Source organism: Carcharhinus amblyrhynchos, chromosome 20 (assembly GCF_965287045.1).
Source record: "Carcharhinus amblyrhynchos chromosome 20, sCarAmb.v2.hapA, whole genome shotgun sequence".
Classification (NCBI taxonomy): domain Eukaryota; kingdom Metazoa; phylum Chordata; class Chondrichthyes; order Carcharhiniformes; family Carcharhinidae; genus Carcharhinus; species Carcharhinus amblyrhynchos.
Genome location: NC_137343.1, coordinates 36,210,579 through 36,227,736, shown reverse-complemented (window position 1 = coordinate 36,227,736; position 17,158 = coordinate 36,210,579). Strand labels below are relative to the sequence as shown.

The 17,158-nt window shown below is 41.6% G+C and overlaps 1 protein-coding gene across 2 annotated transcripts in view; it reads right to left on the bottom strand.

Moving 5' to 3' along the window:
• Window positions 1–16,760, bottom strand: part of rnft2 (ring finger protein, transmembrane 2) — a 50,563-nt gene extending 33,803 nt beyond the window's left edge. For both annotated transcript variants that reach the window (XM_080208408.1, XM_080208409.1), the window contains exons 1-5: window positions 16,688–16,760; window positions 16,267–16,348; window positions 13,842–14,320; window positions 7,826–7,902; window positions 4,328–4,428 (exon numbers count right to left, since the gene is read on the bottom strand). In XM_080208408.1, the coding sequence (XP_080064534.1) occupies window positions 4,328–4,428; window positions 7,826–7,902; window positions 13,842–14,320; window positions 16,267–16,348; window positions 16,688–16,712 (764 nt within the window). In that variant the 5' untranslated portion in view covers window positions 16,713–16,760. The remainder of the gene's footprint in view (window positions 1–4,327; window positions 4,429–7,825; window positions 7,903–13,841; window positions 14,321–16,266; window positions 16,349–16,687) is intronic.
• Between the last annotated feature and the right edge of the window lie 398 nt (window positions 16,761–17,158).

Sequence of the window (17,158 nt, the reverse complement as noted above, 5' to 3'; positions counted from 1 at the left end):
GCACTGAAGACAACCCTCCCCAAACCTTACAAACTGAACACAGCAGCTAATAAAAAGGGACAAACTGGGCTGTGTTACTTGGGCTACAATGGTCAAATTGCCAGCTTGGCAGGGATTCAGGTTGGGCAATGTTGCTTTAAAAGAAAATCTAGTTATTTGGCATTGGAGTAGAACTACAAGACAAATACAGTACTCAAAGTCTGTTCAGAGTTAGTCGGACTGGAGAAATGTTATCTTTCATGAGCTATTTAAGACACCCAAAATAATAAAGGTTAATTAGATTTATGTTTAGCTATTAGACAAAGCAACAGAAAAATGAAATGATTTCAGCTTAGAATCAAATAATGAAAACAAAATCAAATACTCACATTGCATGAGAGATCACATAACACAACAGATGTCTCAATTAATGTTCAAAAATCTGAACGTACAAATGAAACCTATGAAGAAACCAATGTGAAACAAATTGGTACGTTGCAGACCATGCACAGCAACATAAAGATCTAAAATACTTGCGTGAAAACACAACTTAAAAATAGGAAGTAGCAAAAGATTGGATTTTAATCAATACCTACCAACGGTTACAAGGGGTGTCTACATTTACATTAATGGGCAGGGCTCATCTATTCCTTTTTATATCCCAAATAGTTCTGAAGAATTTTTAATGCGTTTGAGCTATTCTCACTATGGTAAGGAACATACACAATCGGGAATCAATCATCCTTCTTCTTTGTGTACAGATCCTGTACCAGGCAGCCCCCTGCTCAGGTATACCAAGGGAAAATCATGTAAACATCAAAAAGCACTCTTAGCATTTAGGAGTATCTTCCCATTTTCTTTGGCTTTGACAAGGGGTCATCTGGACTCGAAATGTCAGTTCTTTTCCCTCCTTACAGATGCTGCCAGACCTGCTGAGATTTTCCAGCATTTTCTCTTTTGGTTTCAAATATACACCGAGGCCGGGATTCTCCCAAAAAAAATTCTAAGTGTTGAATTTGCGTAAAAACTAGAGTAACTCCTGCTCTTTTTTTTAAGCGGGATCTTCAAAATGAATCTCCCAGATTGCCTCAGGGAGATTTACACTTAAAATCCAGGGGCAGGACATATTCCACTGGAGAGACCAGCAATAAAGTGTTGAGTGAGCCAATGCGTATGCGCCGATCTAGCAATGTGGAGATTGGCACATGTGCAGTAGCCTCGCATTGCCGGCCTCCCGATCGCTGGCCAGTGCTACCCCTCCCCCCAATATTGCTGACCAGGCTGGCAATGCCCAGGAGGCACCCCTTCCCTTACCCATGACTTCTGACCTCCCTTCACAATGATTATAATATTTAAATCAGCTCCGTAATGACTTCCGGCAGAGAGCTGATGACTCTGGAAATCCGGGCCCCGGAGACATGAGGAGGCTAAGGCGCACAGCTGACAGCCCACTAAACGACCTCTGCTGATGTCTCCCAGCTCACTGCGCTGCAGCACAGTGGGCTGGGAGAATCGCCCCCTATAATTTTAGAGAAGTAAAACCTAGAAGAGATAACAGTAAAACTGGAGAACACATAAATTGAAAAAAAAAAGCCAAAACTGTTCAATGTTATTGCATGTAACCACAGAATGACACAGCATTAAAAACAGCCACTTGGCCCACTGTCTGTGCTGGCTCTTTGAAAGAACTATCCAATGTGACTTATTTCCCTGTTCTTTCCTGATAACCTTGCAAATTTTTCCACGTTAAATATTTGTCCAATTTGCTTTCTGAAGTGATTATTAAGTGCACTTCACTGCTCTTTCTGCACTGCACTCCGTCACTCAACATTACAACAAGCTGGGCAAAGGGTAGCACTGTGGTTAGTACTGCTGCATCGCAGCACCAGGGACCAGGGTTCAATTCTGGTCTTAAGTGATTATGTGGCTTTTGCAAGTTCTCCCCATGTGTGCATGGGTTTCCTCCGGGTGTTCTGGTTGATAACGTGGGTTAGGTTGATTGGCCATGCTAAAATTGCCCTTAGTATCCCTTTCTTAATCTTAAAAACTTAAACTTTGCATGCCCGTGTTTTGAGTTATCTACAAATTTTGAAATTGTGTCCTAGATTCCCAAATTTAGGTCATCAATATACATAAAAAGGTGCACTGTTCCCAACACCGATCCCTGGTGAATTCTATTGACCACTCCTCTCCAACCTAAAAAAAATTGTTCCATTACTTTGTTTTCTTCACTTAGCTAACTATGTTACCACATATCAACCTTCTCTGTTACTTCATCAAAGAACTCAATCAAATTGGCCAACAGGAATTACCGTTAATAATTCCATATTGGCTTTTATTTATTCATATATTTTACCCAGTGCCAGTTCACTTTGTCTTGGATTTATAACTAAAGGTTTCCACAGAGGTTTAACTGATCACTCCACAGTCATCATCCTCCCCCCGTTTTAAACGCTTGAAATCATTCTATCCTCTGGCACCATTTCCATACCTAAGCAGGATTAGAAAATTGTGGCGAGAGCCACAATTTCCTGCTTTACTTCCCTCAGGGATCTGGGCTGCATCTCATGAGGACCAGGAAACCTTTCTGCTTTGAGAACCACCAACCTTTTAAGTACTTACACTTTATCTAACTTTATCCTAATCTAATCCAAGCTGTTTCAATACAGCTACAAAACTGATTCTACCTGTCAATGTGGAAAAATGCCCAGTTATATCCTGTCCTCCAAAAGCAGGACAAATCCAAAATGGCCAACATCTACCTAATAAATCTACTCTCATTCATCAGCAAAATGATGGAAAGAGTTGTTTATCATGCTATCAAATGGCAGTTACTTAACAATTACCTGCTCACTGATGTTCAGTTTGGGTTCTGCCAAGGATTCTCAGCTCCTAACCTCATTACGGCCTTAGTCCAAACATGGACAAAAAAGCTAAACTCAAGAGTTCTGGGAAATACTGAAGCAGTCCATGCCCAATGCAGCAAGACCTTGGCGCTAAGCATGGCATCACAGGGCCCTAGCAAAACTGGATTCAAAGTGAATCAGACAGAAAACTCTCCACTACTTGGAGCCATACCTAGCACAAACAAAGATGACTGTGGTTATTGGAGGTCAATCATCTCAGTCCTAAGGCATCAATGCAGGAGTTCATCAGGCTAGTGCACTAGTCCCAATCATCTTCAGCTGCTTTATAAATGACCTTCCTTCCATCATAAGGTCAGAAGTGGAGTTGTTGGCTGATTATTGCATAACGTGAAGCACCATTAGCTACTCTTCAGATACTGAAGCAGGCCATGACCAAATGCAACGAGACCTGAACAACATTCAGGCTTGGCTGATAAATGGCAAATAACATCCGCACCATATAAGTGACAGGCAATTAGAACGCCAACAAGAGAAAATCCAACCATCTCTCCCTGACATTCAATGGCATTAATATCACTGAATGTCCTACTATTAACATCTTGGGGGTTACCATTAACCAGAAACAGAAGCAGACTGGCCACATAAAAATCGTGGCTACAGCAGCAGGTCAGAGGCTGGGGATTCTGCAGTGAGTAACTGGCCTCCTGACTCCCTCAAGACTGTTCACCAGCAAAAAAGGCACAAGTCAGGAGTGTGTTGGAATACTCTCCATTAACCTGAATGAGTGTAGCTCCAACAACACTCAAGATGCTTGAACCTTTAACATCCACTCCTTCCAATGCTCAGTGGCATTACTGTGTGGCATCTACCTACACCACATAGACTGAGGCAGTTCAAGAGGATGATTCACCATCACCTTCTCACGGGCAATTAAGGATGGGCAATAAATGCTGGCATAGCCAGTGAAGCCCACATCCTGTGAAAGAAAAATAAATAAATACATACATATATATATTCTCAGACTGAGGAATAGATAAACTGCGGTCAAGCATGGTTGAATCAATACTCATGCTTCTGCTTGTGTTGAGAATTAGGAAGCTAATATAACTTTAATATTGTTTAACTTAATTCCATTTTTTTAACCAATAACTTTGCTTTTATCTGCTGGGGAAGTAGTTATAGCCTAAAAACTCAAGTCCTTAAAGGAGGTCACCATCGTGGTTGCCTCTTTACTGCTCTCAAACAGCCTTGCAAGTCACTCGGTTGTATGAAGCCACTATCAGTGGTTTATTAAGGGGATGAACCAGCATCACATTCTCAGCGGAACAAGGGATGGGCAATAAATGTTGGACTTGGCAGCAATGCTTCTATCCTGAGAACAAATTAAAAAAATTCAAATACAATCAACAATAAGCAAAGCAATACATTTTTTAAAATACCATTTTACAACTACACAACAATAACATACTCAGATATCTTACCTTTTATAGAGCTCCTGGGCACTGAAAGTATAATATAAATACAATGTGTTCCCAGTGAGGAACACCAATATCCACAGACACACAAGTACTGATCTTTGCTCCTGTCCAAAAAAACAAACAAGAACATTGAAAGCTTCGACAATTAAAGAATTGGTTGTTTTCCCCCTCACCAAGACTAATGATACCTTAAATTGATTTTGAAAAGTTGGTATTGCACATACATTGCACTTCACACGCATAAAGTTCCGGTCTTATATAAAATGTGATAAGCTCTAACCTATCAAGAGCAGCACTAGAGGAGATCAACAACAGAAGTTCGAATTATATAGAATACTTAACATAGTAAAGTGACCCAAATTGAGGCACAATCCAAAAATGGATGCTGAGCCAAAGAAGAAAATATTAAAATAGAAGCAAAATGCGACAGATGTTGGAATAAGAACAGAAAATATTAGAACTCGAAAGGTTTGGCAGCAGCTGGGGAGAGAGAAACAGAGTCAACGTTTCGAGTCTGTATGACTCTTCTTTAGGGGTAAAGACAGGGAGAAAATATTAACAGCGAGGAAGACAAATTCATGGTTACACAATGCAAAACTTTCTCTGAAAAATTATCTTAAAATAGTTCCTTGGAAAAATTGATGGGTCTCAACATTTTGGGCAGTGTACTCCGCCTGTCATCTGAGGGAATAACTGGTACAGGTGAAACAGTCTACCTCTTTCATTTGATCCAATACGAAGGAAGGGAGGAAGGTAGCAACTGCTATTTTCAGAGCAAAAAGTTTACATTGTATAACCGTAAATCCTCAGAGTTACTGCTTTCACCATGAACACCTTCAAACCAGAGTCAGAGGAATGATGAGTTTGGAGGAGGACTCTGGTCTCTTCACAATCCGATTCTCCATCACTTAGCTGTTAATTGCTTTTCCTTCATTCATCTAAGCACTATACTCTGAAATTTCCTTCTATAGCTCTCTGTTCCTCCCCCTCTCACCTTTAATACCATTCTTAAACCCCACATTTTTGAGCAAGTTTTTTGCTCACCCCAACTAATAGGTTTGTAAAAGTTGTTTGAAGGGTGAGAGATAGTGAGGGGCAGGGCTATGAAGAAAGTTCAATATGAGATGAGAATTTGAGAAACTGAAAGCTGATGCCAGTCAACAAAGACAGAAGTGATGGGTAAGCAGGACTTGGTGCAAGGGCAGGATCCAGCCAACGGAGTACTGGATAAACTGAAGTTTAGGGAGGGTGAAGGATAGGAGACTAGCTAGGGGTGCACTGAAATAGTCAGATCTGGAAATGGTAAAAGATAAATGAGTTTTAAATTTCATTTTATTTTATTAGTGTCACAAGTAGGTTTATATTAACACTGCAATGAAGTTAATGTGAAAATCCCCTAGTTGCCGCACTCCAGCACCTGTCGGGTATACCGAGGAAGAATTTTTTTTTTTAAAACATGGCCAATGCACCTAACCAGCATGTCTTTTGGAGTGTGGGAGGAAACCGGAGCACCCAGAGGAAACCCATGCAGACACAGGGAGAACGTGCTGACTCTGCCCAGACAGTGACCCAAGCTGGAAATCAAACCTGGGTCCCTGGGACCATGAGGCAGCAGCTCTAACCATTGTGCCACCCAACTAACAGGGTTTCAACCTGTAGGTGGGCTGAGGTAGAGTTGGATATTAGAGGTTGGAAAAGATGGTCTTTAGAGAAGATACAAGGTCAAAAGGTCAGTTTCAGTTCGAAAAGGACTGACATTGAAAACAACTAATTCAGCTAGAAAGAGGAATGGAACAGTGACGAGAATAGATATAGTGACAGAGGCTTCAGTCCTACTAATACTTATGAACACAAACTAGAAACTTAACCAAGCCTGGATAATGGAAAAGCAGTCTAAAAACAAAAAGACAGTTGAAGGCTTGAGAGAGCTGATAGACAGGCAGAAGTAGATGTTATTAGCATGTATGTAGAAGCTGATACCATTTCAGAAGATTAGATCATGAAGTGGCATAAAGAAGATGCCAAGGATGTATTCCTGGGGGGAGGGCAGTCCTGGAGGCAAAGTGTTTGGTGGGGGGGGTGGAATCTCGTTATTAGGTTACAAAAAATAATTGTGACATAATTTTTAAGAACACAAGTGGGCCTACATGTCGAGTAGCAGTCAGATATCAAGCAGACCCTTTAATATAATTAGGCAGCTCTTTAGATTAATTAGAAAGTGCACTACATGATGAGTGCAACATGTGGCAAGAACAGTGAATGACACTCTCCATTTTATACACAAGAAACTACTTAAGAAGAATTGCAAAGCAGTGAGCTCACCCAGGAGTCCAAAAGCAACAAAAAAAAGGAATGATTTATAACAAGTGATCTCAACTTCGGAGACGAGATTACTCCACTGTAAATTGCTCTGTAATCTTTATTTTTATACTATAATGCAAAGCAATTTTACCTTCCTATTTTTGCCAGGAAATATATTAAGGAAAGCTCAACTGCCAGGATCAAGTTCCATATATTTGGTCTGAGATAATATCAATCTTGAGGGATTTGTCATGATGTAGAATCACTGCAAGATTGTTAACTGATAAATCAACAGCAAGGTAACACAGTCAAAACAATATTTTTCCAGCCCTGCAAAATGTCAAAAGCAGGAACTATGGACAGAACAATAAACAATGTAATTAGTTTCAGGCTTTCTCTGCGCCAAGTTAGTTGATCTCTGACAGGATGGCAAGAGAGAGCTACAACTGAGAGGAGAAAACAGGCAAGGTTCCCACTCCCGACAGCTATCCAGCAGGTCCTGCAGGAAAGCACTTGTATTGATGTTGATGGAGGACAGATTGGGCTCAGTTGTAAAGCTCTCTGATAGCTGAACAGCTTGTCAGGACTTACTATTTCCTGGGCTTACATGAGGATGGCAATTTGGGTGAGCTACTGGAAGGAAGTCAGCACCCATGAAACCATACCCCAGGCAAAATAAAATGTCAAGGCTTAGCTGCAGTCAAAAAATAAAGAAGAAATGGCAATATGGTAACAAATACTGCAGGTTAGAGAAGCAGAACCTGATATGATCTTTCAAATTCAGTTATTTCTTAACATTAAAAAGTGGTGATTGCTTACTCATCTAGCCAAAACTGGATGCCAATACTTCTTACTATATTGAATTTAAACAAACCCAACAAACATAACAAACATACCCAAGGAACCCTAAAGTTTAGAGTGCCAATGACCACCCAGTAATTTTAACCAAACCTGGCGAAGGAAGAATATTGAAAGTCCTAGATAGATTATAGGCACATTCTGATAGAACTGGAAATAATGAATGGAGGGCAACCCATCCTATTCTGCTTCTCTTCAGCTGCAGAATAGCACATGACAAAAGACAAGTGGGAAACTAAAAAGAATGTGAAAATATTTTTTGGTTGGGAGATGGAATACTCTAACAAAGTGCAATGTCTGTTGAAGACAACATAAAATACACCAATAAAGTAAGATACTCACTCTTAAAGAAACTTGGTGTTTAACAGTTAAGTTTGCATATGCAAAGGTACTTGCCAATCCAATTAACACAGCAATACCTGTTTGGAAAAAGAAAACACGTGCTCTCTGTATTTAGTATCACATACGATAATCCTTTCCAAAAAAATAGTTTGAATTCATATTGTGCTTTTAACAAATCAGATATCTCAAAAGGCTTTGAAGTTCAGTCACTAATGTAGGAAATGTGGCAGCCAATAAGCGCACAGAAATGCCCATACTCAGCAATGTAATAATGACCAAATAATTTTGTGATATTGATCAAGGATAAATGTAAAGATGTTAGAAGATAAAAATCTATGTCTTAGCATAACATCCTTCACAAGATAGCTGAATTAACAACTAAGGACTGGATGCCTTTGGGCTTGATCAAGGATGAGATCTTCTGGCTGTTCACACTGGTGGGATCCTCTGGTTCCACTGATTGCACACCCCCCGCCACAAGCTTCCCAGTGGAAATCCCATTGGCAGCAGCGGGAACAGAAAATCCCACTGCCGACCAACGGCAGGTTGCGTCATGAAAATCATACCATAGGGAAGCCAGAGGATCTCGCCTCAGGTGTACGATTAAGCCTGAGATCAGGTTTAATGCCTGTTCTTGTCAGCTTGGTGTCTCTCTCTCTCTTGTGTGGCCATAAATTGGATTCAATTTGAATTTGAGTATGAATTGTTTTCTGGAGTAAGCAAGGAGATGGATTAAGGTCTTGCTCCGTCCACTCTGCACATTGGCTTTGTACCTCAGAAAAGAATAAAATATTTAAAAAAAAACACAAGTAATGGCTGGATCCACTGTTGTTTGCACAAATAGAATTAATTACATACCTATTGTATTCAAGGCACTCTGAGAAATACCGTGGTGCCTTATCTGGCATCATCTTTGGAATGGCAAAATGCATTTATGCCTTCAAATTAGAATGATCATGATCCTTCTCTGGTACTGGGTTATTATGGCTTACTTGTAGCTAACATCGCAGGGACCAAACTCAAACATTGCTGCACTGTGTGATTATACCACCATAACAAGATTCCTAGGTGACAGCTGCTTAATTGATTATTGTTATGACCTAAACAATTCAGACCAATAAGGAAAGTGCCCTGCTATAAACTCTTTAATAAAGGCTTCTAACATTTTTCCTATGACAGATTGAATCATAGAAACTCTACAGTGCAGAAAGAGGCCATTTGGCCCATCGAGTCTTCACTGACCACAATCCACCCAGGCCCTACTCCCTTATCCCTACATATTTACCTGCTGATCCCTTTAACCTACGTATCTCAGGACACTAATAGGCAATTTTAGCATGGCAATCAACCTAACCTGCACATCTTTAGACTGTGGGAGGACACCAGAGCACCCAAAGGAAACCCACGCATGAGCACATGCAAACTCCACACAGACAGTGACCCAAGCCAGGAATGTTAGGCTAACTGGTCTATAATTTGCTTTTGACCTCCCTTTTTGAATGAAGGAGTTACATTTGTTATCTTTCAATCTAATGTAACCTTCCTTGAATAAAGGGAATATTGGAAAATTAAAACCAATGCATCTTATTAGCCATGTCTTTCAATACATTAGGTGAAGTCCATCTGGACCAGGGGGTCAGCTACAGGCCGAACAATTTGCTTATCCTCCTTATTTGGCTGAGGACTGTCATTTTCCAGAGGTTCTCCCTCCCTTTTATTATACCTGGATGTTTCTTGTGTCCTCTATAGTCAACACAGTTGCAAAATGTCTGTTTAATTCATCCTCCATGGCCCTATTTTCTATTATCAAATCTCTAGACAAACTTTCTATAGGTCCAATACTCATTTTATAAATTCTTTTCTTATTTAAATGTCTATTTCTTCCTTATCTATCTTTAAATGTCTAACTTCTGAGGCTGTATTAGGCTCTGGTCAGACCCCTGAGCAGTTTTGGGCCCCATATCTAGGGAAGGATCTGCTGGCCTTGGGGGAGGTTCACAAGAATGATCCCTGGAATGAAGAGCTTGTCGTATGATGAACAGTTGAAGACTGATTCTATATTCGTTGTAGTTTAGAAGGATGAGGTGAGATCTTATTGAAACTTACAGAATAGTGTGAGGCCTGGATAGAATAAGAACATAAGAACATAAGAACATAAGAAATAGGAGCAGGAGTAGGCCATCTGGCCCTTCGAGCCTGCCCCGCCATTCAATAAGATCATGGCTGATCTGTCGTGGCTCAGTTCCACTTTCCCGCCCTCTCCCCATAACCCTTAATCCCCTCTCTTATCAAAAACCCATCAACCCGCTTCTTAAAAATATTTAGCGAGGCAGCCTCCACCACTTCAACGGGCAGAGAATTCCAGAGATTCACCACCCTTTGAGTGAAGAAGTTCCTCCTCAACTCCGTTCTGAACCGCCCCCCCTTTATCTTGAGGCTGTGCCCCCTAGTCCTACTGTCTTTTTTGAGCGGGAAGAGTCTTTCCACCTCTATCCTATCCATCCCATTCATCATCTTATACGTCTCAATGAGATCTCCCCTCATTCTTCTAAACTCTAACGAGTACAAGCCTAGTTTATTCAGCCTCTCCTCATAGCTCAACCCCCTCAACTCCGGTATCAGCCTAGTAAACCTCCTCTGCACTCCCTCCAAGGCCAAAATATCCTTGCGCAGGTGCGGTGCCCAAAACTGCACACAGTACTCCAGCTGCGGCCTCACCAATGCCCTATACAGCTGCAGCAAGACCTCCCTACTTTTATATTCAATCCCCCTCGCTATGAAGGCCAGCATCCCATTCGCCTTCCTGACCACCTGCTGCACCTGCAGGCTGGGTTTTTGCGACTCATGCACAAGGACCCCGAGGTCCCTCTGCACCGTCGCCTGCTGCAGTGAACGTGGAGAGGATGTTTCCACTCGTAGGGAAAACTAGAACCAGAGGGCACAACCTCAGGCTCAAGAAACAATTCTTTAAAGCAGAGATGAGGAAGAATTTCTTCAGCCAGAGAGTGGTGAATCTTTAAGACAGAGATAAATAGGTTCTTGATCAGGGGTTATGGAGTTCAAGGGAATCAGGGGTTATGGGGAAAAGGCAGGAGAATGGGGATAAGACAAATATCAGCCACAATTGAATGGCGGAGCAGACATAATGAGCTAAATGGCCTAATTCTGCTCCTATGTCTTATAGTCTATAGGAAATCTTACTGTCCACCTTTATATGGCTTGCATTTTCTTGTACTCTCATTTTTTCTTCCATATCTATCTTTTTGTCATTCTTTGATGCTCTTCATATTGAACACATAAAGTTCAGTGTAACAGTAACAGTGTCCTCAGCCCAATAGTAACAGTGTCCTAAATCCAACCATCTTCAGCTGCTTCATCAATGACCTTCCTCCATCATAAGGTCAGAAGTGGGGATGTTTGTTAATGATTGCACAATGTTCAGCGCTGTTCGCAACTCCTCAGATGCTGAAACAGTCCATGTTCAAATGAAACAAAATCTGGACAATATCCAGGCTTGGGTTGAGAAGTGGCAAGTAACATCTGCACCATACAGATGCCAGGCAGTGGTTAGAGACACTCTAACCACTGCCGCTTGATATTTAATGGCGTTACCATCAATATCCTTGGGATTACCATTGGCCAGAAACTTAACTGGACTCGTCGCATAAACACAGTGGCTACAAGAGCAGGTCAGAGGCTAGGAATACTGCAGCGAATAACTCCCCTTTTGACTCTCCAAAGTCGATCTATCATCTACAAGGCACAAGTCAGGAGTGTGATGGAATACTCCTTCTTGCCTCAATGCGTACAGCTCCAACAACACTCAAGAAGCTTAACACCATCCAGGACAAAGCAGCCTGCTTGATTGGCACCATATCCACAAACATCCACTCCCTCCACTATCAATGCTCAGTAGCAGCAGTGTGTACTATCTACAAGATACGCTGCAGCAATTCACCAAAGATCCTTTGATGGCATCGTCCAAACCCACGACCACTTCTATCTAAAAGGACAAGGGCAGTAGCTACACGGGATCACCACCACCTGCATGTTCCCCTCCAAGCCACACACCATCGTGACTTGGAAATATATCACTGCTCCTTTGCAGTTTGTGGTCGAAATCCTGGAATTCCCTCCCTAATGACATTGTGGGTCAACCCACAGCACATGGGCTACAGCAATTCAAAAGGGCAGCTCACCACCACCTTCTCAAGGGCAACTAGGGATGGGCAATAAATGCTGGCCATCCAGTGACATCCATGTCCCACAAATGAATAAAAAAATTTCTAATTCTCTGACCTCCCACTTGTCTTTGCAAATATATATTTTTTCTTAAAGCCACAGATGGTTGGCCCTCTCCTTGCAATTTTTCCTTTCTCTTTGAAATGCATCAGTTCTATATATTCTGAAATATCCCTTTAAATGTCTGCCATTGAACATTTATTGATCTATCACTTAAGTATATTAAGCAAGGTTTCACGCCCTCATGGTTACCTTTATTTAAATTTAAAATACTGGTCTTGAACACGCTTCTCTCCCTCAAACTGAATGTGAAACTCAATCATGTTTATGATCACTGCTACTCAGGGGTGCCTTCACAACGAGGTTATCAATTCTTCCTATTTCATTGGACAACACTGGGTCTAGTATAGCCTGGTTGGCTGCAGATTTGTTGGATTCTTAACTGTAACTTTTAAGCTCATAAACTTCTTGCTAAATTGAGGGAGAGAGGAAAGGTACATACAAATTAGTTGGTCATCTCTTTTTAAATCTGCAAGTTAGACACAGTCAGGAATAAGTCATTATGTGTTAAAGTTTCAGTGAAATAAATGAGGAATGTTACTGACCTCTTATCACAAAAGAACTGATTAAAATTTCACATTTAGGAAGTTCTGGAAAAAATGCTTTTCTTTGGGTTTTAGACAGGTATATTGGCAGCTCATAGAATCCCTACAATGCAAAACAGACCATTCGGTCCATTGTGTCTGCACCAACCCTCTGAAGGTGCACCCTACCTAGACCAAATCCCCCAGCCTATCCATGTAAACCCACATATTGATCTCAGAAAATCCATCCAACCTGCACACCCTGGACACAAAGGGGCAATTTAGCGTGGCCAATCAATCTAACCTGCACATCTTTGGACTGTGGGAGGAAATGGGAGCACTTGGAGAAAACCCGCACAGACATGGGGAGAATGTGCAAACTCCTCACAGACGGTCATCCAAGGCTGGAATCGAACCAAAGTCCCTGGTGCTGTGAGGCAGCAGTGCTAACCTGCTGAGGGAAAGCTTGAAATGCAATGGAACTAATCTCAATTTTAAAAAAATTAAGTACTGTTTCAAGAAATATACCAGTTTCACCGTTAATGTTTTGGGGTTTCTGTTAGGTTGCTAAAAATACTAGCACTAGAGGATGCCAAAAAAAACTGAACCTTGATGACATATGCCCGCACACTCCTATTATTTTCAAGAAATATATTAGTTTCATCGTTAACGTTTTGGGGTTTCTGTTAGGTTGCTAAAAATACTAGCACAAGAGGGCACGAGAAAAAAACTGAACCAAATTGACACATATCCGCACACTCCTATTATTTTCAAGGAGGGTTAGATATATATGCTTAAGCACGTCCTCAACCAAATAATTTGACAAATTGAGTTTCCAGAGTGACAAAATAAAAATACTGCACAAAAGGCAGGTTTTTTAAAAAATGAATTAGCTGTATTATGAGGATCTTACACAGGTCACCTTCTGCTCTTGAAGTTACAGTGTTTGTAGAGCAGCTGCCATAACAGGGCGCAGCTATGCACAACTGTGGGTAGAACAGATGTCTGAAAAGATTCTGTTGCTTGCTGTGAACACAGAAGGTCCAAAAAATTTGTTCTGAGATGCTAAGGGAAAAGGACAAGATTTGACATAGTGCCATAACTACTCCAGTAACTGAGAAAGAATATGCATCCCACTCAGATTATTATTAGTAAACACAATTTTAACAGATGGATCTAAGGGCCCATACCAAGCTTATGTTGAAAGCAAACTTTAGCCAGTAGTATTAAAATAAAAGGAAGGCCCTTCTGAAGCCAGGTGACTGCAGCCTTGAGCTCTGAAAGTGCCGGGGCAGGAGTGCCAGGGTCTTCGCTGACATCTTCTGTATTTCCGTGGCGATCACCAGAAACGTGTAGCAGAGAGGAACGATGGTGGCTGTGGTGATAATGATGATGCCGATGGCGATGATGGTACTGCATATTCTCTGTGCGAATGGTTCCCTCTTCTTGTGGGGTCATCTGAATAAACACATCTCCACTTCCAACTGATGTGCTAAGAGAAGATCCCAGCACTAGACCAGACTGGAATGAAGCAGCAGTTATTGGGCCCGATTGTAGACCTGTCAAACCAGAGAACATCTGCTGAGCTGACGAGCTTTCAGGCTTGAGCCCTTCGAAAACACCATTCTCGTCCACACTGGTTTCTGAACCCACAGTCTGACTCCTTGTCCTAAAAAGAGAAAAGAGTCAAGTTTGCAAATTACATTGCCGTTAAAACTGGCTTCTAACATTGTAAATATACCAGTATCACAAAGATGATATATACATTGACGTACACACTATTATAATATATTCTACCATCATTATAATATGTTTTGCAATACTCAGAAGTTATAAGATAATTAGGGAGGACAATGAATACATTTATAGAGAAGGCAACTATAAGATACACTTTGCTTGAACAGCAATAGTAAGGATAAAGTCAAAGAACAGATGCTGGAAATTTGAAACAAAAATGCGACATGCAGGAAATAATATTAGCTCTAGCACTTTTGTTACAACTCACTTCTGAATGACTTTCTCTGCATTTTTGCTTTTTTATTCAAATCTTATCCCCAGCCTTTCCCCATCATTTGTCACTTTTAATACAAAAGAGGGAATCTTTAACTCCACTCAACCCTGCAAGGGCCTTTGATAGAGGTGAGACTTTAAGTTTCAAAACGTGGCAACCCAATCCCTAATGCAGCCACTCTCAGTTTTAACGGTGCCAGGTTGCAGGGGATGCAACTAATCTGATCTCCAGAGGGGGGTGTGTAATGTAAATATTTTAATGGGGCTGTGTGACTCAAGAGTTTGGGAGTTTACAGGCCTGGTTTCCCAGAACTTGGGAAGCCCACAGCTGAAGGGAGTAGAGAGTATTGGATTGCATAAGATATACAGGCCATTTAGCGTAACCAGTCTATGCCAACATTTATACTCTGCTCAAGCCTTCTCCATCTTTGCTCAGATAATCTATCACCATTCTATTTATTCCCTTATCCATCATATCCTTGCTTAGCTTCCTGTTAAATGAATCTATAACATGAACTTCAACTATTCCCTATCATAATGCACCCCACATTCTCACTTAGTAAGTTGTTTTCTTCTGAATTTCCTGTTGCATTTATTGGCAATCATCTTATATTAATGGCTTGCTACCTGATGATGATGGCAGGCTGTTCCAGCAGGCAAGTGCTTTTTTCCAGCGCTGCTTGTGGGTCAAAGGATGAGTGATCTTCCATGGCCTCTCAAAGCAAACCTGCTTCCCCATTACAAGACCCACGACTAATCACTCACCCAACAACCAACGATCTCCTCCATTTACCAGGATCTCACTCTCCCTTCCTGCTCTGTATTCCCTGCTGTGGCCTGTCAGTGCCAGGCTTTCTGCTGAGCTGCCAGCCAATCTCTCAATCAGGATGGCTGGTGATCAGGAAATGAAAGAAAAAAATTAAAATGAGGTCCTGGCATTAAATTTGGCAGGACCTCTGTGTTACTGGATATCCATGTTGCTAAAGATATAAACTATGCTAAACCAAAATTCAAATTCATCTCAAGTTTAATAAATCTGCTTCTGCTGGGTCAGTCATATTAAGATTCTATTTCCAACTGAAGTATCTAAACATAGCAAAAATGATTAAAGAGTAACTACCCAGAATAAACAAATGTTAATAGTTTGAATTTACTAAATAATTCCAAGGATCAGATTAATAATGTTGATACTTGCCTCTTCTAAAGATCAGGTTTCGTAAATAAACGGAAACATGTGCCTTGCATAGAACCACTACAGTGCAGAAGGAGGCCATTCAGCCCATTGAGTCTGCACCAACCACAATCACACCCAGGCCCTATTTCTACAACCCCACATATTTACCCTCCTAATCCTCGACACAAGGGTCAATTTAACATAGCCAATCAACCTAACCCGCACATCTTTGGCACGTGGGAGAAAACTGGAACACCCAGAGGAAACCCATGCAGACATGGGGAGAATGTGCAAACTGCACACAGACAGTGACCGAGGCTGGAATTGAACCTGGGTCCTCCGTGCTGTGAGGCAGCAGTGCCAACCACTGTGCCAGCCTTTACCTTCTCTCCTATCCACCCTAAACAACAGGTTTCACAAATAACACTTGCCTTTCCGGTGGGACGTTGTCAGCATTGCTGCTGTGCCTTCTCTGCATCTTCTTCCAGTCCCTCTTAAATTGGAAAAAAAAATCTAAATGCAATGAAAAGTTGTTTTACTGACATAAACATGAAAAGGGCAAGATGAGAAAAAAAGCAGCATTTATCTTGAGCAGTTTTTTAAAAAAAATTTACATATCACAAATGGCACAATGTTGAATCAATTGTGTGCTATTTTGAGACACCCTCTTCATATCTAAATGATTCAAAGTAGCTCTCCTGCTGTGCTTGTGTGGGTCTCAGGCCCAGCTCATAGCATCATCTACAGACAATAATAAGCTGGCTGCAACTGCAATTTGAAAGCAGGGGCGGAAACACTCGGTTTAATTCTGGATGGGTTGAGTAGATGGAGCAATGAGTTTGAGCCTCTCACCCCCAATCATTCTCTCCAGCCACATTCACCATGACTGACAGCAACTCCTTTGTTTTGACTCCTGTGACCTTTGACATCCGGGACGCAACACGCACGACGCACGCCTCCCGTCTAATTGACAGTGGAAGTGAACAATCACCATGGAGAATCAAGACTGATTGACAGTTGTACCAACCAATCATCGTGGACCATCGAAGCAGATTGATGACGATTTGGACCAATCAATGAGAACAGGAGGGATTGACAACGGTGTTGACCAATCAATGTGGAGAGTGGAAGCTGATTGACGGCAATTCTGACCAATCGTCATGGAGAAGCGAGGCTGATTGACGCCGATGCCGACCAATCAACGTGGCGAGTAGAGGATGATTGACGGCGATTCCGAACAATCAACGTGGCAAGTTGAGGCAGAGCGGCGGTGACATTGACCAAACAGAAAGAGGCCCCGGTCAATTCGTTGGGTCTGGGCCA